The sequence below is a fragment of the Manis javanica genome, chromosome 1 (genome assembly GCF_040802235.1).
Source record: "Manis javanica isolate MJ-LG chromosome 1, MJ_LKY, whole genome shotgun sequence".
NCBI classification, from domain to species: Eukaryota; Metazoa; Chordata; class Mammalia; order Pholidota; family Manidae; genus Manis; species Manis javanica.
In genome coordinates, this window is record NC_133156.1 from 159,847,623 (window position 1) to 159,860,753 (window position 13,131).

General features: G+C 47.7%; 1 protein-coding gene across 1 annotated transcript in view; it reads left to right on the forward strand.

Moving 5' to 3' along the window:
• Positions 1 to 10,166: 10,166 nt before the first annotated feature.
• LOC108403796 (regulatory factor X8) overlaps positions 10,167 to 13,131 on the forward strand; it is a 59,543-nt gene continuing 56,578 nt past the window's right edge. The window contains 1 exon segment of the mRNA XM_073215015.1: positions 10,167 to 10,238. Within this exon segment, the coding sequence (XP_073071116.1) occupies positions 10,167 to 10,238 (72 nt within the window).

Consider the following 13,131-nt stretch of genomic DNA (forward strand, 5'->3'; position numbering starts at 1 on the left):
TCAGAAGGCGAAACAAGACTAATTGGATAATCTAGAAACCAATTAGACTGAAGTAGGCAAGAGAAGTCATTGTTCAGCTGAGATACATTCTCTGGCAGAGGAAGGAAAAGCTTTATGTGCATAAAATGTGACATGAGGAATTGGAATTCTATTTGACATAAACTTTAAAATTTCTTTTCCCTTGTAATGGTATAGGGCATTAGGAAGCCGGTGACCATGAGTCAGAGTGAGATTGGGCCCCTCAGGTACAGGAGAGCACGTATATGGGCCTGGCTGTCTCATCAGTGACTGCCATGAAAAGAAGTGTTTTGTTACGTCCATTACAGTTAAACATTCTATGAAAAGAAAATGGATTTTACACCTAATTGTACTTAGCATTCTGTGTGGCTATATGCTCAACCCAAAAAAGCCCTAATTATGTTGCTAGTAAGAGTCATGTGCAGAGCTTAATGTCCTTGGTACATTAGCACATTAGGAAGGCATAAGCTATGAATAAATTGAAGTGTTATTGTATGAGCACGTACCTACTCAGAGGCTGCGTGTGTAAGAGGGCTGGTCAAACTAGGGACACCAGCTGTCACCTGTCCTAGATGAAATTAACCGGGCCTCTGGGTGGAGGGTGTGAAATTGATCCCATGGCCTCATTTCTATAGTCCTCGAACCAACAGGCCTCAGCAGCTCTGGAGCAAGGTGAGGTAATGGCATCTAACACTTGATGTAGTAAACAGCAAGACCTCTGGTCCACCAGAGGGACATAGTGTCTCATTGTATTTCCAAGATCTGCCTCATGCCTAGTTCTGACTGGGGCTCGGTAAACAGGGAAATGCTGGAGCATAATGTCCTCCAGCTCCATCCATGTTGTTGCAAATGGTAGGATTTGTTTCTTTCTTATGGCTGAATAGTATTCCATTGTGTATATGTACCACATCTTCTTTATCCATTCATTACTGATGGACACTTAGGTTGCTTCCATATCTTGGTTTTTGTAAATAGTGTGGTGATAAACATAGGGGTGCATATGTCTTTTTGAACCTGAGCTACCACCTGTTCTAGAAATAACCAGAGAAGGGCTGACCTCAAGAGAGCTGCCTTCGAGAGCCTTCCCTATCATTTCACCTGTTCCCTCTCTCGCCACCGCACCCCCCACCACTGTCCTCCCTCACAAGTGCCATTCAGCACCCAATGAAGCTCTCGGCACTACTGCTGCCAACTGGTTCCTTACCCACATAATTGGCCTCCCATCCCTGCCAGGTCACGAAGGAACCTTTCCAGCACCATTCCCCTCAGGCTCCTGGCCTGAGAGGGGCTGACACTGGGTCAACTACCGGCTCCTGGATGGCTTTTTAGAGCAGCCAGCCCCAAACAAGGAGATTTGGCTAAGCAGAGAAAGAGTGCATCACTTGCTGATTATAAGTCCTTCCCACTTAGCCGCCCACACCAACCCTCCTGTCCGTAGCCTCCCCAAGCTCAGGGCACCGGACTGATCCCTGGCTCAGCAACCAGAAAGCCAGATGCGCATATCCAGGGGTGGCTCAGTGACCTGATCACACCTCAAGCCTCAGGCTTTTCAAGGATGTCCTGTGACCTTTCATCTGGAGCTGCCTGACTGCCAACACCCTGAATCCAGTGTCCCTGGGACAGGAGAGTGGTGGTGGATATCCGCTATGCCCAGCAACCACATGCCGCCACACAGAAGGCAGTCAATATGCCTCACTGGATAAGTCTCTGCCCTGCTTTCGGAGATGGTTCTCCATATGTGTGCCTGTGGTGGTCATAGTTTCTCTTTTCCTTTTAGGCAGATTTTTAAAAATTATAACAAAATATATATACATAAAATTGACCATTTTTACCATTTTTTAAGTGTACAGTGGCATCACGTACATTACTTTGGGATGCAGCCATCACCCCTATTAATCTCCAGAACTTTTTCATCAACCCAAACTGAAACTCTCTACCCATTAAACAACAACTCCCATTCTCTCTTCCCCCAGCCCCTGGTAGCCACCATACTTTCTGTCTCAATGAGACTATCCTAAGTATCTCATAGAAGTGGAATCCTTTTGTATTTGGTTTATTTCGTTTAGCATAATGCTTTTAAGGCTTATCCATGTTACAGTATGTATTTCATTCCTTTTCAAGGCTGAATCATATTCCATTGTATGGATCCACCATGTTTGGTTTATCCATTCATCTGCTGATGATCACTTAGGTTGTTTCCACCTCTTGGCTACCATGAATAGTGCTGCAATGAACATGGGGGTGCAAATTACAAATATCAGTCTGAATCCTTGCTTTCGATTATTTTGGGTATTGAAGGGACTCAGAACAAGTCTCCTCAAAATGTGCTACTTTGGCATGCGGACTACCTTGAGCTGAAGGCAGTCCAGACCCTGCAGGCTCAAGAAAAACTTTAGCACCCTGCCCCCCTTATCTACCTAGAATTTAAATTGGGGATTTCCCCAGAATGAGAGTTTCTGCCAGAGATACATCTTACCTGAGTGTCCCATCTGGGTGGCAAAGCAAACATCTACTTCCAAACATCTGCTCTTCCTGTTCCCCTATGAATTGCCCCCTCCCCACTGAAGCCCCAGACCCCTATCCCATTCCTTAGCTCAGGAAGGCATAGAAACTGCATTCTACCTTTCTGTGTTGAACCTCTCGTGTATGTGGGGTTCCCATACATATGTAATTAAATTTGATTTCCTCCTGTTAATCTGTCTCTTGTCCATTTAATTCTTAGACCAGCCAAAAGAACCTTTGAAGGGTAGAAGAAGATTTTTCTTCTCCAACAGTACATACTCAGAAAAGGAATTAATGGGTCATCTGATAATTCTATTTTTAATTTTGGAGAAACCACCTGTTTTCTACAGCAGCGGCACCATTTTACATTCCCTTCAGCAAAGAGCAAGCTTCCAAGTTCTTCACATTCTTTCCAAAACTCATCTTCTTGTTTTAATTTCATCTTAAAATAATAGTGTCTTGCCAATGGGTTTCAGCCCTGGGCAAGGTCACTATGGATTCAATGTGACCAAAGAAATGACAGTAGAGTGTTCTTGAAGTGAAAGGGTTTATACCCAACTTTATTTCCACAGTGGCAGGTCAAGTGCCAGAATCCTGTCCACTAAGAGCGGGTCTGCATGCAGCAAGCCCGTCTCTGCCTCTGGGCCCCTCTACCCCCGCGGCCGTCTCAGCCTCTGTCTTTGGCACTACCACCAAGCCCACTCTCTGCTCTCCTGCAGCCCCGAGCACTGGGCTGAGGTCTTTATATAGAGTCAATAGGATTGTATTGCCCACACGTATGTAATGAGCTAGCCGACCAAGGCCAGGTGAGAATCCTGGCCACGGGAACCTTCACTGTACCCACAGATAGCAATCCCAGGGAGTGTGGAGCGGCATCTCCCTGCGGTTTTGATCCACGTTTCCCTAATGACTGATGATGTTCAGGGTCTTTTCATGTGCTTATAGGCCATATGTCAGTTTTCCTTTGGAGATGTTCAAGTCCTTCACCAATTTTTTTAACTGGGCTCCTTTGTTGTTGTTGAGCTGTCAGAAGTATTTTTAATCTAGGTGAAGAAATCCTTGTTAGACACTTTAAACAGTCAGCAAAGTAATGGTTTCCTGACTGAGCTCTGCGTCATGCCACGTGCCCCGCATTTATTAGCTCGTTTAATACAACCAGCACACCATTCCCTCAGAAGTCAGGTGGAATGAAAGTAAGCAGCTAATTCACACAGCAAGGACAGTGACATAAACAGCTCCTGGGGCCAAGGCCTGCCAGACCTGGCTGCAGATTTGGAAGCCCACCCCAGGGCAGCGGTTGTCAGCCTGAGCTGTTGCTGGAGGCGCCTGGGGTCGGCCTCTCAAAAGTCCCAGACCAGGGCTTCTCAGTCCCACGTGCACTTCAGCATCATTAAAACCCTGTGGAACTGGTAAAAGCCAGTTTGGCCTGGTGCCCCCATCTCCCCAGACCAATGACATCAGAACCTCTGGCGGTGGTGGTCGGACATCAGTATGTCTGAAAATTGCCCAAGTAATTGCAAGGTGTAGTAGGGGGTGAGGACCACTGCTCATCAACGCGACGACCCGATTTGAAACAAATGCATTCGTTTTGTCCTTCCTTGTTTGCTTGAACGATTGGTATAGGTGGGAAGAGCGCCGCGTGTATTTGTCTTCCGATCTTCGGATCCAGGGGGAGGCAACACCCTCCACCCCAACCCTTACAGCAGAGCGCAGGGCGAGGCCCGAGCAACCTCGGCCCTGCGCCCCGCGCCCGGAGCTCTGGGCTCCAGCCTGGCGGGTGCCGCCCCGCGCCCCACGCCCCCGCGCCCCCAACGCCGCCCCTGCGCCCCCGCGCCGTCTGCTCCCGCGCCCCCCTGCCCCCTCGCCCCCGTCGCCCCCTCGCCCCCGCGCCCCCTCGGCTCCCGCGGCCTCAGACCCCGCGAGGCCCCCTCTAAAGTCAACCCCGCGGAGCGGCGGCGGCCGGACAGTGCTGCGGCCCGGGTCGGAGCCATGGCCCGGGGTGCGCCGGCCTCCCCGGCGGGCGGCGCGGGCCTCGGGGGCCGGCACAGTGGCATCACCCAGTGGTGAGCGGCGGGCGCCGGCCCCGGGGGGCTCTCCCGCCGACGGAATGAAGGAGGTGGAGCCAGGAAGGGGGGACGCGTCGCCCCCGTCCCGCTGTCCCCAGGACCCAGGGCCGGTGCCGAGTACGGGGCGCTACGGTCCGCGCTGTGGCGCCCGATCAAAGGTCCGACAGGACTGCCGTTCACACCCGGGACCAGCGCCCCTTAATGCTGGGCAGAGATGAAACTGGACACACGCACGCACTGTAACGGCCTCAGGTCGCAGTGGCGGTGGGGCAGGGTGTGTTTTCCATCTGGGGCTTCCCTGTCGGTCGCACTTCCCGGGGAAGCAATCCAGACTGACCCGCACCGAGGGGCTTGCTGGTTGCACTGGCGTTTACAGACACATCTGAGACATCTGAGCGCACGTGGGAGTTCGCCAGAGGAGGACATGTGTTCTCTTGGTTTGAGACCCAGAATGGGTCATTTTCAAACTTAGAGGCGAGAAATGTTTAGCTCTAACGGTGCATTCGACACTGTTTGTGAAATTCATATCTGGCTATTTAAATAGAGGCAGAATAAAACTGGAAAGAAAAGTACCATAAGCCCTTGGGACTGACAAACTCAAGGGTTTGCAGCCCTTCATAAATAGGGAAAATAATTGAAACCAGTCCTAATACTTCCGTTTTATGATGTGAATAATCAGTGGATATCTGATTACTTTTTTTTTTAAGTTTTAAAGAATATTTCTCAGGAAAGATTTCCTGAAAAAATTATGAGTGAAATAGAAAAATGAAGGGTGTGTTTGTGGTTATATCCCAAAAAGGCCTAAAGGGTTTCTGGGGTTTGCACTGTGCTCCAGAGACTTGAAAGAATGATTATAGATTCAGAAACTACCTGGACATGTCCTGAGGTCGCAGGTGAGCTGACAGAGTGCAGACTGCTCACAACGCAGCTGCTCTGATCTCGCAGGAGGGTGGCAACCACTTTAGTGGTGAGCCAAGCTAATTCAAGTCCTGCCTCAAATTTCCATCCCTACAGGTTTCGGGAGGAGGTGGGTCCATAGAGGTGGAGAAGGGCATAGTGTTCTGTGGAGGGCTGCTCTTAGGCATCCAGTGTATGTATGATGTGGGAGGTTTACCAGGTCACTGGTACTACTGGTTTTCCCTCTGGCATTAAACAGCCCCACCACATCATGCCCACTAAGACGACCACTAGCAAACAAACAAAAATACAAAATAACAAGTGTTGTCATGGATGGAGAGAGACTGGAACCGTTGTGCACTGTTGGTGGGAATGTAAAATGGTATAGCCACCATGGAAACCAGCATGGCGGTTCCTCAAGACACTGACCCCAGAGCTACCCAGTGAGCCAGCATGTCCACTGCTGAGTATGTTCCCCCAGAGAACCAGGAGCGGAGACTCAGACAGCCAGTCACACACCTGTGTTCACAGCAGGATTACTCACGACAGCCAGAAGGGGGAAGCCAACCAAGTGTCAGTCAGCCATACGATGGAATAGTAGTCAGCCTTAAAAAAGAAAGGACCTTTTGACACATACTACAATGTGGAGGAACCTTGAAAACTTTATGCTTAATGAAATAAGCCAGTCATAAAAGGGTAAATATATGATTCAATTTATTTGAGGTACTTAGTTAAAGACACAAAAAGTAGAATGGTGGGGAGGGACTGGGGAGGAAATGAGGAGTTAGTGTTTAATAGCAGGAAGGGTTTCCATTTTGCAAGCTGAAAAATGTTGTGTGGGTGGATAGTGGTGATGGCTACACAACCATGGGAAGGTACCTAATGCCTTGGAACTGTGCATTTAAAAGTGTGAAATTCAATGTTATACGTATTTTACCACAACTAAAAAGTAATTGAAAAAAAGAAAAAGAAAACACAAGAGAGCTCCTCAGTTTGGAATCCAGAGCCTTGGCATCACAGAGGATGTTAGAAGATGCCCGCAAAAACTAGCTTCCAAGAAGAGCAGCTGCAGTACTGGAAGGCCAGTTGTCCGGACACTGGGAAACAGCTCAGGTTTCGGTGAAAGACCAGGGAGGCGCTGATTGTTGTCCCATGGAAGCATCTCTCCGTTTTCAGCATGACTTCATTGTTTCATTTCCCAATCAGTCCCTAGCTAGGTCCCCAGCGTTTCTTAGAGACGAGTGCCACTGTCATCAGCATATGATAAATTCTCCAAGGAGAAAGAAAGGTCCTGAGAAGCCCAGGACCGCCTGCTCCTTTCTTTTTTGTTTCACAGACAGGATTGACCATAGCAATGGGGAGGGAGGAGGTGAGACATCAGGTGAGCGCAAAAGGATGAAGAGCTGTGCTCTGACTGCCCCTGCTGGGGTGCAGACCCAACAGGTCTGACAGAGCAGGTCCCCTGACTGCAGACCTCATGAGGAACTCGGAGCACTGTCTGATCCCACTGTGTGCTGAACCTGGCCATAGACTTAATATCTGTCTCCCACATATAATGTGACTTTTCCAAATTTCTGCAGACTCTGTTCAAATTAATAAAAGGCAAATTTATTTTGAAAGGTACAGAATTCATAATAGCTTTTGATGAGGCCGAATCAAAGTACAGTGTAATTCCCAAGGTGTGCAATTCCCAGCATTACATTTTCTTTATGATGGCAATTGCTCAGTGTGAGAACCACAGGGTGCTGAAGTTGGCAATTGCCAAATTGTCTGTCACTCAAAATAAGGAGAACATCACAAATGTCCTCAAGATCTTAGCAAACAACTTCATCTAATAACAAGACCTGGAAAATGATGTTATTAGGCAGCCAAGCAAAGAATTTAGTGATCTGATCCACTCCAAACTTGGACAGGCTTTATAATTGTGCATCACCAAAAGCTATTTTGGTGGCAGGGTATAAAACCTTGAGGAATCTCACCAGCCAGTTGTTCTGCCCAGCCCTACTACCTGCACATTCCCCATTCAGCCCCTTCTTGCACCCATATGACGCTGAACATCGGGCTCGCCTCCTGTAGGTAATTCTATGCTGCCAGTCTTGCTTCCTGTCAGGATTTTGAAGGAAGACATAAAAATGATAATAAGAGCTTCCACGTGCCAGTCAGTGTCCTAGGCACATCACACACTTGTTTTCTAATCACAAAAACTCTGTGAGGTGTCTTGGAGTCAGAATTTAAACCCAGGTCCATGAGGCTCAAATCAAAGTCTTCACTGCATAGCAGATCACACGTTCCTGTGTGTGCAGATGAAGGGGTGACGTGACTACTGTTTGAGCCGAAGAGAAAAGATGGCCCTGAACAGAGATGCTCTCACAGGGCAAACGGAAGCCCCTTTTCAGGCCTCCATCTGTCCAGTTCGTGTATGCTGACTGCCTCTCACAGGCCGGGCTCTGAGATCTGCTGGGAACTTTGGGGAAACAACCAGGGAGGGTATGTGGTCAGAAATGGGGTGAATGTCTTGGAGCTAAGTCACCAGTTACTTCTGTTATTCTTACTGACAGTATTTTTTTGGCTGCCTTGTCCACCTGGATAACAGGCTCGGCAATGTCATTCTGAAATAGGAGGACAATAGTTCACAGAGACCTCCGGCAAATGAATTTCTGTGTCAAGGAAGCACAATTCACCAAAAGTTAAACCGGAGTTCATTTTCAGGAGTGAGTATGTTGCACATTTCCTTTTGAAGGAGCTTATCCAGTAGTAGCTATGAATAAACAAAAGTGGGTTTGAACTAATGTCTGGCACATTTTGTTACAGTTCCCCAACTTTTACCAACATTTTTCTGTGAGACCTCAGGTAAAGGCTTCTCATATTTCAACAAGTGGTGCCTTAACCAAAGAAACATAAATATCTACATAGAGGAGTTTGCCATAGCCCCACCCCACCAGTAGACATAACTTTGGATTCAACCTCAAGTCAAATTATTGGTGCTGTAGCAGCTGTATGTAACCCTTGTGAAGTGGCTTAAGTGTCAAGTTTCCACAGTTATGTTACAGAAGACTCAGAAAATCCCCTCCATGTGCCTGTCCTGGGTTGGACAGTGTCCCCCCAAAATGCATGTCCATCTGGAATCTCACAGTGTAACCTTGTTTTGGAAATAATCTCTGCCGATATACTTAGGTAAGGTGAGCTCGCACTGGATTAGGGTGGGCCCTAAATCCAGTCACTGGCGTCCTTGTAAGAAGGGAGAGGACACCCAGAGAGGAGGAGGCCAGGCGAAGACGGAGGCAGATAGCTGAGCGATACATCTGCCGCCAAGAAATGCCAAGGATTTCCGGCAGTCCCCAGAGGCTGGGAGAAAAGCACAGAGCAGATCCTCCCCCAGAGCTTCTGTAAGGACCCAACTCAGCTGACACCTTGATTTGGGACTTCCACCTTCTAGAACTGCAAGAGAACACATTTCTGTTGTTTTAAGATGCAAGGCCTATGGTAATTTGTTACCTTAGGAAACCAATACAGGGCCAAAGATTTGCCCCCATCTGCTGATTTTTCCTTCTTCTGGAAACCCAGTGGGGTTTTATCAATTGTGACTGTGGTCCTCAGCTCTCAAGGAAATTGCACCTGGACCTCACCATACCTCATCCCAGAAAATAATCTGTCTTTCATCAATAAGAAAGGAAAAGACTTATTCCCTGCTAAAAACTTCTTTGGTGTTCATGAATTATGCTGGCTTGCTTTATGTATTTCTTTAAAAAAACAGGGAGCTTCCTGACTCTATCCTGAATCAGGAAAAGGAAGGCTGTGATTGGCTGTCACCATGGACCACACTGCCTGGCCCCACACACTCACATGGCACTGGGCTGCCCTGGGAGCCCTAGCAGAGCCCCAGGGCCCAGGAGCATTTGGGCAGATGAAAGGCCTATCCCCAGCAGGGGCCTCAGCACTGCAGGTCACATCCAAAAACCACTTAGCTCCGTACCCAGTGGGAAAGGGAGAGTGAAAGTCTCCCTACCACCGCTCTGTCCCTTGGTGTCTTGTATTTTACACTTCATTGCAACCCAAATAATTAGAATATAGTAGCCCACCCTTAATCATTTGGGTTTTAAAATCATGCAAACAAGTGCCGAAGAGGTCGAGGCACACGGAGGGAGAGCAGTGCACACGGGCCCCCTGTCACAGGCGCACGGGGACTAGGAAGCCTCGCTGGCTCCCACAGTCACCTGCAGGGGTGACAGACCCTCAGGGGCAGTGTGCTTTTGTGTCTTGGTTAGGAATAATCCTCCACTTTATAGTTAAAGACATTTTGGCCTCAGCCTTAATAAAAGTACATGAAAGAGTGTCAGTTGACTTGGGCTTCTTTTTATTATGCATACATGCCAAAAATAATTTTTTTTTAAACAAAAACAAAAACCTAACATGTTTAGAGTCGAAAGGCCCACAGTCAATATTCTTAACTCTGGGCTGAGAACAAAGGGATACATTACTGATGCTGATTGGTGCACCTTTGAATTCGATAATTCAAATTATTTCATCCAGGTGGACTCCCACATTTGTGTCTGACCATTGATACTCATCAAAATGTTCTGCTCTAGAAAAACAGATCCCCTTTCCTCTCCCTTGTCTTTCTCTCCCCCCAGGTTGGTTGACAACTTCTGTATCTGTGAAGGCTTTAGTGTGCCTCGCTACCTCATGTATGAGATTTATGTGGAGATCTGTGGGCAAAATGCCCAGAACCAAGTGAACCCATCCATCTTTGGGAAGGTAGGTCGGAAGATAGAAAACACAGCATTCACTGAGTAAATCAAGTACCCAAATTAACTGATGAGGAAATGTTAGAACTGATTTGGGGCTACTGGATCCTCAATGGGTGTAAGTGGCTTCATTCTGGAAAGCCAACCAGATGGTTAACATACTTTTCTCCATGGAAACATCATTGTATCCTTTGTCCACACTTAATAGTGAGGGGCCAGGTAAGGTAAGGAATGGGTGTGACACCTAAGAGAACGCACCTGTGGCAGCTCCAAACATGCCACATGCTCAGCCAGGTTTGTTGGGTCGTTTCCTGCATAGAAATGCCAGCACTTAGCACCACATGAGCTCTGAGATGTGCGGTTTCCAATAACTGATGCTTCCCACCATTTGGTTGTACTTAGAAGACTCATTGGCTCCTAATGATTTCCTCTAGAGGAAACTGCTTTACCAGGAACTTCGTTTAGACCATATGATATACAGCAAACATTAGCACAAGGATAGTCTATCTGAGGCAGATATTTATTGAGCAGCTATGTGCCAGATATTTATTGAGCAGCTCTATGTGCCAGGCACCATTTTAGATGCTGGGGATACAGCAGTGAACAAGACAGAGAAAAATCCTGCCCTTATTGAACATATTATATTATAGTTGGGGGAGACAGATAAGATAAAATGCATAGTGTATTAAATGGTTGTAACTCTGGTGGGGGGGGGGGAACAGGACAAAATACCTTCAAAACCAAAACCAGTCAAAGGGAGAAATAAAGTGGGAGAAACCTGTTTACTTCTTACAAGCAGTCGTCCCAGATCTTTCTCGAACTGACTGCAGCAGAAGAGGCCCCCCACCAACCTCTCCAGTCCATGTAAGCCCTCCTTGCCCTTGTAATTACCTACTGATGTGAGATGAACTACTCTCCACCTCTTGAAAACACCTATTGATATGGCCTGGCAAGAGGTTCTGGAAATACTGCAGTTTTACCCACAATGATATAAATGTTTTGGGGGAAAGAGCAGAAGGAGATAAGGACTGTATGTGTGGAGGGGGAGGGCAGTTGTGTGTTAGGGAAAGAATTGTTCTTTTAAAGAAGGCAAAGAGACAGCAAGTATGTGGATAGAGCAGCAAAGAGCAGTGCAAGCAGGGTCAGTGCAAAGGTGGTGAGGCAGGAGGGAACCTAGGTGTAAGGAGGCTTACAATGGCTGGAGTTAGGAGATCAGGGAGCGAGACCAGGGACTCAAATCAGGGAGGTGACAGGAGCCCAGGTGTGCAAGGAGTGGACAGGGATGTGGCAGTGAGAATGGGTCAAATTCTGGGTATATTTGAAAGGCAGAGCTGATAGGATTTGTTGATGGAAAGAAATAATAGAATCAAGGGATTTAATTGTTATTAAAGTGACAATAATAATTTTCAATCATATTGTGTTTATTTTCAGGGCACTTTTCTTTTCTTCATGCTACTCTCAAAAAAATCTGGTGTGTATTTTATATGCACAGCCCATCTCAATTTGGATTCACTACATTTCAAGGGCTCAGTAGCAGTGCAGCCCATGGTTAGGTTCTAAGTCACCAGGCATCTCCTCTTTCTCCCTCTGGTATATCCTTACACCTCTGGCACTCTGCCTGTCTCCGCTGGCCTGCTGCATACCCCTCCCCAGAAGCCAGCTTCCTCCAGTGGCTTCCTGATTTCCTATGACTGCTGCTTATATGGTGTTTCCCGTGATGCTGCCCCTGACCTTTGGCCCCAGTGCCCGACACTGTAACAGTCAGTGGGCAGAGAGGCCCGCAGGAAGGACATGGGGGTGGGAAGGGAACAGTTGGTCTCTGTAATGCTTTTAGCCCATGCAAGTAGCTTTGGAAACCAAGAAAATAAATGAGGAGTGAATAAGGTCAAGGGTCCCACAGCTAGTTCAATACTTGGTGTGGCTAATCCAGTCTCCCGAATTGTGGGTCAGACCTCTTTTCACTTGTTAGTACCTCAAAAATATTCTTGAGTTCAAAGAGACCTTGGAGGTACCTGGCCCAATGGCACACTCAGGGCTAGCATCCTTGGGAAGCACCTCTGGCTGGGAGCTTTCTGGGAGGACGAATGCCCTCTGGGCAGAGACAGCCACAGGGCTGAGAGCTGGGTGAGGGGGCAGCAGGCTTCTGCACTGGAAGCTGCTCTCCCTCTGGTGAACCCAGTCGCACCCCAGGATCTGTGACTTGACAAGCAGAGCACAAGCTGATGAAAACCCGCTCAACTCCTCATCAGGGGCCTTGATGCGGTTCACAGCCTGCGCAGTCACACTGCTTTGGTGGCCACCTGGTCCGGCTGAAATGATGTGGGCGACAGCGTGCGTGCTCACCGGGCACAAACGTGCATGCTCACCGGGCACAAAGCAGCCAGTTCCATCCCTTCCCTCCCTCCCTCCCTTCTCTCCTTCCTTCTCTGTTGTGGCTGCTAGTCCTCCGGTGGGTCCTCAGCACTCATCCCGGCATGGCCTGACTCCACCTGGCTATTCAGTTCTTAACAATGTGAAAAACGCCTGTGAGCCTGCCACCCCCCATGAACTATAGCCCCAGTTCCTCCGTGCCCTACCTTCCTGCCTTCCCCAGATTGACTGGGGACCATCAGTCTGCTTATCTTGCCTTTTTAAAGAGAGTTTTGGTGTATTTATATGTTTTTTTTAAACCTTTAGACCACATTCACCCATTCTGCCCACCCCCACCTCTAGCAATCACCAATTAATTCTCTGTATCTGTGGATTGGTTCTGATTTAGATTCCATGTGTAAATGAGATCATGTGGTATTTGGCTTTCTCTGACTTATTTCATATATATATTTCTGAAAAGTGTATTTTTTAATTTTGTGGCTTAACTTTTTAAAAAGGGGCATCATATTGTCATCTTTGGGAACTTTTTCCAC